Genomic DNA, 9,816 nt, shown 5'->3' on the forward strand with positions numbered 1-9,816 from the left:
AATGCAAATCTGTGTGTTGAGTTTTGCATAAAGCCCTTCTTTTTGCAATAAATGGAGCCAAAGTCTTGGATCATTACAGATCTCATTTCGCAGGAGAATTCTGCATAGAAATATTCTCTGTACTATACAGGTACAAATTCTAAACAATCTGTAAGACATAACAAATCATATAAAGTATAACAGGTGGATCCATACTTCTTGAGGGCTAAAGCAAGTCAGATGAGCCTTGGCTTACCTGCATTGAAGCTCTTGTGACATTGAGGACAGAGAAATAATGAGTTTGTTCACTCTCTTCATTGAACTTGGCAAGGCTTTGAGCAGCAGCCTCCAAATATCTGGGCTCAGTTGGACTGTCATCAACTGGGCAGTCAGGACATACTGTCCAAATATATCTGGGTGGAACTTTTTATCCAAACAAAACAAGGTCATTAGAGAAAGCATAACCATAAGAGTATGTTGATAGTGTAAGTCACTGTAAATGCATCTATGTCCCCAACCCCCAAACTTGTCCTCCAGTCTCCTGGAGTAACAATATGTGGTTTGATTCACTTAACAATTTTGAATCTTTATGAATTTGCAGACCCATAAAAATGTTGCAGTGGAGGCAGAGACACTGCAGAAAAAAGCTCAGCCTACTGACAGTGGGCTTGCTGGTTTTACTTGCCTTTCACAAACCTATAAAAATGCTTTTTGGACCAGAGGGTAAAAGCCCATATAGAGGCTCTGCTGGGTTTCCCAGAGATGAAAACAGTTATTACTGCACTGCTTTAAGCTGCAGGACCATACTGGCCTTATGATCACTGACTTGAGAAAATTAGGGCAGCTGAAAGCTAATGGAGACGCTGTGGTGCCATAATTACAATTAAAATTTAAAGTAATGCTGTATGGCAAAGAGTGTTTTTCCAGTCCTCTTTTAAAGTGAGTATGTTAAATAAAGACATACCTGGTTGTAAAATGCACTCATAAGTACTCAGATGAGCAATATTTCTTGCCTGATTAATGTAGATAATTGCTTTGCACTGACCATAAACCTAAAACAATATAAACATTTAGAAATAATTAATATTGCAAACTTTGCACTGATCATCTAGTACCTAGACAGTGGGTGGTTCATTTTCTCCTTGTGGTTATGAAATTCTTTTCAAGAAAAAAGTTGTGTTAATACTCAAATTGCAATGAAGCACATTTCTAAGTATCCATCTCCTTTAGAAATAGAAGGCCAGATCTTCCCCTGGTGTAATTCTGAGCTATACATGTGCAGTGCTTGTCGGCAGGATGGCCTGCACAGGGCCACAGTTCTGGCAGCTAAGTGCCCAAGTGTCACAGAATGCTTTCCCTGGCCAGGCCCCAGCACCAGGAGCTGGATCTATGTCTAGAACACAGAAAGCTTAAACCTGAATATCAGCTCAGAGTATCTGTATCCAGTCACCTGTCTGCCACCTTCCCCCTTCTCCCTATGTCCATAGTAAGGAAGGAGAGTGGTAGGGAAGACCCTAAATCAGTTTTGTGGCACAGTAAGATCACCCTTGCACACAAAGAACTCGTGACTTTATGGCAGAAAAAAATACCGGCCTGTTAATATCCATCATGCCTTTATGTTTAAGAGTTGAATGTATATTCTCTGAGTGCTTCTTAAATATTGCCACATGTATGATCAAGGCCTCTAGGACATAGATTTCTAGACTTCGCAGAAGCCATATTGACCATGTATGCTTTGCACCTTTTTCCTGCTGGAAGCACTGTAAGCAGAAGCGAGCAGAATTCTTTTTATTTTTTTCCAGTTTTTTATTTAAAAATGAAAACTGATTGACCTAAGCAGCAGCCCAGGACAGTTTAATCAGAACTTTTCTTTTTTTCACATGAAGCTTCTTTCTTGTCATTCTTCATTTTATAAGTTTTTTTTTCACTTGTTCAGAATCATTTTGGTCACCTGTAGCAACAGTCTTAGATCGCTTTCTGTCTTTGCAGCTTATCTTGCTGAGCTTTCTTTCTTGTCCTCTTTCAATGCAATTTTTTGCAAAGTTGTCAGAGTAAAAGTGGAATTAAACTAAACCAAAAATTGCATGTTATATAAAAGTGAGTTTCTTTTATTCCCTTCTTGACAGGCTGTCTTTAAAATAAACTCTTACAGGGTTACTATAAAAAGTAAACCATTTATTCTATATAGTGTTCTAGCATGGCTATTTAGTTATGTCTGCTTATTAGCTCTGGTCAAAAACTTTCTTTTAATTTCATTTTTAAAAATAAATCTTACCAGTCTATAAACTTACTAGAAAGTACAGAGGAAAGCTGTGGACCTTAAAAAATGAGTTTTGATTTCTTCTAAGCTCTGCTGCCTACTAGAAATGCATGTGTAGGGATTTTGCTGTCTTCAGTAATACCTGAGTACTATTCATACCTGAGATTTCATCTCATACCTGAGATTAAATAAGAAAATAAAATCCTTACAGTTGCATGAGCAGGTCTGGCAGTACAGTTCTTCCACAACTTTTTGCTGAGTACATGGCATTCAGTATCTACTACATCCAAGATGAGATAGAAGACAGAACCAGTAATCTCCTGAAAACAAGAAATGAAAGGGTCATATCGTAGTTTTGTATAGAACAAAGTAGGCCACATAAAATGGAGACATGGAGAAACACAAAACACACAGGTGGGACACACAGCTATCCTGAAAACTGAACATTCTGTGGGACAAATTCTCAATGGTGGCAAATCAGGTGAGATTCAGGCCCTGTTAGAAAGGCTTGGTCATGCGTCTAGTCAGCTTTAATTCAAACCCAGCCTTTTAGCATCAGTTTTATCCTTCTGGTTCTGGTACCAACCAGAACCCGAGAATAAGGACTAAACACGGTAAAGTTTTCATCATCAACTGCATTTTGTAGTTAGATTTGAAAGGTAGGTTATTTTGCTTTCAATAAGAATGAGATGATAAATACCACAAATAATAAAAACCTGCTAACATGGAACCTTCCCAGTAGGCATTAGAAACAGAAATGTCTTATTTCTTAGAGTAGTGTCGTCTTCAAGTATGGATGCTTTGCACTTGCCATAAAGAGGCAATGACTGAGTTGATGCAGACAACTTAAATATTCTCTCAGATATCAGAAAGTGCTATGAGAGACCTTGCATATCTACATGGATGTCTCTGACTCACTTAAAGATTCAGTCCAGTGCTCTGAGCCTGTGTTTAAGTCCAGACACCTTTATTCAGTTCACTGTGGCACCGGTGCACAAAGCAGTTAGGGCTCAACGTTTGGGCAAACATGTTTCCATGCAAGAGGAACAGGGAAAGACTAAAAGTACAGCTCCATATATCTAGTGATTACATCATGTGGTACAGAAAGATGAGATGCTGCATGGTGCAGCTCCTGGTTTTGCTTCCACTGCAGATACAAGTAAGCACCTTTCCAGGATGTTTATCAAGGATACAGGTTAGTAGGATCGTGTTTTATTTTCTGTAGTGGAAAGCTGGAAAGAGAGCAGCTGTCATTTATACATCCTAAAGAACTTAGTTGAGAGTGTTAGCTGCATGTTTAGACGGAGATTTTGTCTTTGCTGAATAGTGAGAAAAACCAAAATTGAATGAGAGCAGTATTCATTCCTTCCTAGTTGATTTCACACTTTAAGGGGCAAGAGTCTTGCAGAAGTCTGGGGCCAGTATCTGTACAACTTTTGGCTTCAGTTTTGATTTCTGTTTAATAGCGACTAAAGACCAGTCAATGCGGCATCTAAAGGCTGGAGTACGGCTGGCTTTTTGGTTTTTATACTGCTGGGAGAAAACACTAAGGGGTATCTGTTCTTGAGTTCTGAGGAGTCTGAGTGATACAAACTATTCTGGTCACATAGTATAGAGATCTCTGGAAAGAGGCTGGGATGGTGATTTTATGTGAGCTCTACCATATATACTTGTAAATGTAATACTAAACCCTTGAAATATAAAAGAGCAAAATAAATAGAAAATAAATATAAAGTGAGTAAATTGTTTTGTTAGCTCTGTCTTTAAGTTATATTCTTACAAATGCAACTTATCATGCTTTATACCATTTTTTGTATTTTCATATTCTCTTTTTCCTTAAGTGTTCTATGAAGTAATCTGGTAATGCCTTGCAGTGAGCTCTCAGGGTTTGCCTACACTAATCCTGAGGTTTAATTATAACTGTCGTTTTGAAGGTCGTGAAAAGATCAAAAGCTATTTTAACAAAGAGTGAAGCTGAGGTGCTGCAGCACTGCGTGCAGTGGATGGCAGTATCCCCACACCTGGCTGCGTAGATCCTTCTATGGAAGGAACTAATCATAATTTTCTGTTTACATACAAATGTATGGTACCTAAATACCATGATGATATGTCTCCTTAATATGGTAGCTAATATAGGTTAAATCAGTAAACAGAAATTAAGACTGGTCAAGGAGTAATTGCCATTTGATGAAAATGTGGGTTTTGAGTAGTGCAACATTTGGTACAAGCTTGTACCTTCAAATATATCCTTTATGAGCAAAAATATCACTAACACTTTCCTGCATGAAGAAGTAATAGCCAAGAAAAATGGTCTGGTCTTTAGTCGCTATTAAACAGAAATCAAAACTGAAGCCAAAAGTTGTACAGATACTGGCCCCAGACTTCTACAAGACTCTTGCCCCATAAAGTATGAAATCAACTAGGAATGAATGAATACTGCTCTCATCCAATTTTGGTTTTTCTCCCTCTTCAGCAAAGACAAGTGTATCTTTAAGGAGTTCTGAAGTTGGGACTGGTGACTTGAGCTTTCAAGTTGGTTGTTCAGGTATTCTGGAGGCAAAAGAACACACATACCTCATTAAAGAAATGTTCTTATAGTCAGATGGGTAATCAGCTGAATCATGAAGACTGATTGTAAAGCTTGGTGATCTTGGAAATACTAAATGCAACCAGGGTGGACCAAATTGTATTTCCTGTTGCCTGTAGCTCTCTTGTATAGTATCAGCTCTAATACGCAGATGAGGTTATTATAAAATCTACACATCTTTTTGTCTACCTGCTTCTGTACGTTATTATGCATCCTCCAGTGGGGAAAGGATAATTTGGGGTTTATTCAGAGCTCAGCAGATCTCTGAAGGTTTCATCATCCTTATTTTAATTTTCATTAAAAGACCGTTATGCAAAGGCCTTTTGATATCTGCTTAGTATTGAATAAAAACTTCTGTCTTTCCTGCATTGCCAAAAAGATCCCTTCCTCAGCACTGCTGATGCTAGGATTGCCACAGCAATGCTTGCTGGGGAGCCTGGGAGCCACAGGAGATGCGGCAGCAGCGTACCATCACCTGGCCTGGTCATCACCAGGGTGACCTGGTGCAAGGGAAAGAAATGAAATATTTTGGCATGCTTTTTAATTTTGGTTAAGTGCCTGTCAGTGAAGTTAATCATGAGAGTCTTGTATGAAAGAAAGGCTCTGTCCTACTTGCATGTAAGTTAACAGCAGATGGCTCATTAGTTTCAATTAGAGCAAAACCGAACCACAGGTTGCTTAAGGGCAGATTTGAATTTGAAGTAACTTTGAAAATGTTTTTATCCTGAGTACTGGTTTAAAAAATGGAAGGAAGGATCACTGACTGATAAAAAAAAAGGTTTCTTTATTTTTTTGAGGGGAATAGAAGGTTGCATAAGGTTGTTACCGTCCATGAACATCCCTAACATAGCTGGCTGTTTCTTATATACTCAGTCCCAGCAGCAGCAAAAATGTGACAAAGGGCTTAGATTGTCTATTTTGTTATTGCAGTGTCTTGAAACACCTTATTTACAGGGTAAGCTTATTAGATGCAAAAAATAAAAATAAAAATAAATTAAACTCCCAAATGAACAAAAAGCAAAGTATGCCCTAAGGTAATAAGTTAAGTCTCTAGGGAATTAAGTGACAGACCAAATCACTAACAAGGACCAAAATTCTCCTGTGCTGAGATATACTTGGCACAGGTGAAGGGAGAGGCAGGGAGATAAATGAAGTGGTTTACAGCATGTCTGCATCCACTATGCTGCACTGTAGGGTGGTCATAGGTGTGCTCTAATTATTGTCAGTAGGGAATAGCCCCAGGATGGGGGACTAAGTACCTAACTCCATGACTGGTGATGTGGGTTCTGGGCCAGCTCAGAGGCATGACATGTTGGAAAAAATTCTCAAGAGACCTGATGCAGTTTCTTAGTGGGCACATTCTGTCACTTGAGCAAAGCAATACAGAGAACACAGTGCGAAGCACAGCAAAGTGTGCATCTTTAGTTAGGAGATCTCAGATTGCTGGTGGCCACAGCATGTCTGCAGAAACTATGTCCTTGTGAGAGCAGCAAGAAGTAGTGTCATATCCTTGCCAGTACCGATCTTTAAACATCTGGCAATGAGCCTGATTTACTTTAAGGGTTCAGAAATCAGCCTTTCAGGTAAGATTATGGGAAGAAAGCAAGCATGGCAGTGAATGTTAGTAGCATGCTTCCACAGTGCCTTATGTGTTGTGGGCCTTGTGCACTCATTTCAGGTTGTCCCTGGCAAATGCCAGTAGATTCAGCTATTGTAACACAAAATAGTAATAAATTAAGCACACATAGAGAAATAAGATACTTGAGGATATGAGAGTGACATTCCATAGGTATTTCCAGTGTAATTTTTGCACTTGAACTGGTTTCAGATTTCTTCTGGAGAATGAGTCATCATTTAGAGGTCTGCAAAGGAATTCCCTGGTCCCAAGCGGGACGTATTTACACCTGTTAGTGCTTACATCTTTTGTGCAAAATGCATGATGATTTAATAGCCTTTGCACTCCAACTGCTCAAGGCAGTGGGAGGAAGGTGTAAAATGAAATTAAATCAGAGTAGTGGTGTTTCATACCAAATTTGAACTGATGCCTGGAGCTATTCCAGGGGCAGGCAGCAGAGAATTGTGACTGAGATTTGCTCTCTAATTGCCCATAGTGGTGATGAAACTGTTTCTAGTCATCTGTGCGTAAAGTTGACATGGCCTCTGGAGTCCTGTGAATATAACTTTACATTTGCGTTTTGAAATATTTCTTAGTTCAAATAGGTATTGCTAAGGAATAGTGATAGACACAGGGCTCTTCATGGGAGAAACAAATACAGGACAAGCAGGTAACTTACCTGAGGATGTTCTCGGACACTGAAAATTCGGGAGAGACTGAGTATGTAGCCCTCTGTTCGGTCAGCATTGATCTGGCGAAGAGCCAGATCTGCAGCCTCCTTTACTGCAGTGTCATCACAGGTGGGGGAAAGCAATGCAGTCGGTGCTTCTCTGGCAGGAGGAGAGGCAGCCCAGGAGCAAAGCGCCTGTATGCCAAAGAGCATTGAAACAAGTAAAACCATTCTGCTTAGAAAACCAGTGCAGCAGATCAGAATGGCAAGTCCGTATGGAGGGGCTGACCTGCATGAAGTAGCAGACTTTTGTAATGGAGCTGTGTCTCTTTATAAACTTGTGTCCCCTTTTTATTATGTACTGACCATGACCTTTAAATCTACAGCTGCAACAGGAAACACTAAGTCAATGATTACAAGGTTTTACGAAAGTGTTGTCACTCCCTCTGAGACTAGAGAGCACTTTCTCCTTCTGGCTTTACATCTCCAATTCAGATTTCACTGGGCAGATCGTGTAACTTTGACTTCATTGCAAGGGACAAGAATATACACAGAAAGCTGCTTTCTTAAGAAACCAGAATTGCTTAAATAAACCTACATGCAGTACAGGTCTGGCTCCAGCTCTGTTCTGTCAGTGAGCCAGTTCTTCTCCAAAATAAGACAATGACAAAGGTCTCAGTAATTTGAATGGGAATTGGATAAGGGCCACAAGGTTGACTGATTTTACACTTTGTATTTGTTAAATGCAAACAGCAAACAAATATACTGACTCTGTGTTACATGCGGTCAGTTTGGTTGAGATAGAAAGCTCAGTTTGGCTTCATTCTTTGAGTATTTCTAGTCAGTTGGATACCTACAGATGAATGTTAACCCTTAGCCCAGACCAAGCCAGGAGAATGTAGTCCACGTCTAGACAAGAAGCCTGTGGATAAATGGCCTGCTCAAGCCATTAAATACTCTTAGATAACATGATAACAGGCAATGTAAAGAATTAACGATTTCATCATGGTGTCTGCTTTTAAGCAGAAGTTTCCATTGTGTTTATTTGGGACTTAACATTCTCTGTAATTGAATATAGTGACATAGAAGTGGTAAGTTTTGTTCTTGCCCCAAAGACTTTACTTCTGTTGGTGGGATGGTGCAAAATGAGCTGCTGTAAGAGATTGGAGGAAATAGACAATAAGTCAACCGGGGCTATCAAAACAGTCTTAGGCTATTGAAGGCTCCATTTCAGGATTTGTTCCTTCTCAATGCCTTGACTCCAGCCCACTCGTCTTTTGTTGCCTAAAACTCTTTATTTATTGACACCTACCATGTATTTGATGCCCCGCTCTGATTTCCCTGAGCCCTGAACATTTCCTATTTCATCCCATCTTCCCCCAACTTCTGACTTTGTTCTTACTGCCACGTTATGCAAAGTACTCTGTGAACTTGCCATCATTATATGTTGCTTCTGATGCCAAAGAACAAGTCTTGTTTCCTTTTATTTCCTCCCATCTCAACTTTTTGGCTGTACCTTGTTTCAGCCTCTGCCTGGCAAAGCCTAGCTTTATATTCCTGTGGGTTTAGAGGCAGGTACAGTTGCATATGAACTCCACTGCTAATTGTAACATGCTGCTGCATTTTTATTGCCTGAGAACCAAACTTAGTGATGAAGTAAGAACCATCTGAAATTATATAGTGAGAGGGAAAGGGAGAGGAAGGCAGCCTGTAGGAAAGTTACAGACCTGGGGCTGATTACGGTCATCTCGGTGCCAAAGGTCTGAAGGGGAGAATCTAGCAGAAAGAACTTCTAAAGAAGAGAGAGCACGTAACATAAACTGGAGGGTGAACTGCTTTCATTTGATTTCTTGTACCCAGTGCCTTCCTTCTTGTGTCACCTCTTGCTCTTTTTTGCCTGTAAATTATTCTTTTTGTACTTTGGGTTGAGGAAAATGTACATCCAGTTGTTTCTTTGCCAGTTCACATCACCTTGCATAGCTGTCCCAGATTTAGTCCAGACTTCTCTGTGAACTGCAGCTACTTATCCCGTAACTGTCTCTTGGACAGATGATTTAGGACCTTAGTTTTCTATTTTGTTCAGTGTTATTGTCTCCCTGATATTGTATGGCCAGAATTGGCTCAAGGAAGAGTCTCACCTGCTTAATCTTTAGTCCCTTGGCTTCTCTAACCACTGCCAGAGCCTACCCCAGTTTAGATTGTAGGAAGCTGCAGGAGAATCATAAGCCTGTGACTATAGGCCCAAGGAACAAAGGAAATTGGTCCAGCAATGTCACTATTTTAATTATTTTAGCACTACTCAGTGCTCTGCTTTCATTCCTTTTCAGCATCAATAAATAATACAATCCTGATATGACTGGAGGCTGTGACTATGGGAGGGAGCCATTCACTGTCTCAGCTGCTCTCCCCATAGTACCACAGAGCACATGCGAAGTTGTGAATGTGTATTTGTACCTTTGACTTATCCGCTCACTGCTGAATTTGGAGGTTGATTTGCCAGCTAAGAGACTGCACTGTGGTCACTATTGATTCTTGAGTGATTTGCTGAGTAGAGATGAAAAAGAGTCATGGAAAATTCTGCCTGGAGAAACTTTAGTTTGAAATGACAGTGGTGTGCCTTGTGGCTAACCTGTCAGGAACTCCATGCTGGAGACGGGGGAATAGCTGTACAAATAGTTGTTATCTTGAAGATCTGGAGAAGTGAC

General features: G+C 40.0%; 1 protein-coding gene across 1 annotated transcript in view; it reads right to left on the reverse strand.

The window, feature by feature from the left end:
* The window catches only part of FETUB (fetuin B), a 10,264-nt gene extending 2,822 nt beyond the window's left edge, over positions 1 to 7,442 (reverse strand). The window contains exons 1-4 of the mRNA XM_030026956.2: positions 7,121 to 7,442; positions 2,449 to 2,559; positions 944 to 1,031; positions 236 to 402 (exon numbers count right to left, since the gene is read on the reverse strand). Of these exons, the coding sequence (XP_029882816.1) occupies positions 236 to 402; positions 944 to 1,031; positions 2,449 to 2,559; positions 7,121 to 7,342 (588 nt within the window). The 5' untranslated portion in view covers positions 7,343 to 7,442. The remainder of the gene's footprint in view (positions 1 to 235; positions 403 to 943; positions 1,032 to 2,448; positions 2,560 to 7,120) is intronic.
* Between the last annotated feature and the right edge of the window lie 2,374 nt (positions 7,443 to 9,816).

The sequence above is a fragment of the Aquila chrysaetos genome, chromosome 10, assembly GCF_900496995.4.
Source record: "Aquila chrysaetos chrysaetos chromosome 10, bAquChr1.4, whole genome shotgun sequence".
In the NCBI taxonomy this organism is placed as follows: Eukaryota; Metazoa; Chordata; class Aves; order Accipitriformes; family Accipitridae; genus Aquila; species Aquila chrysaetos.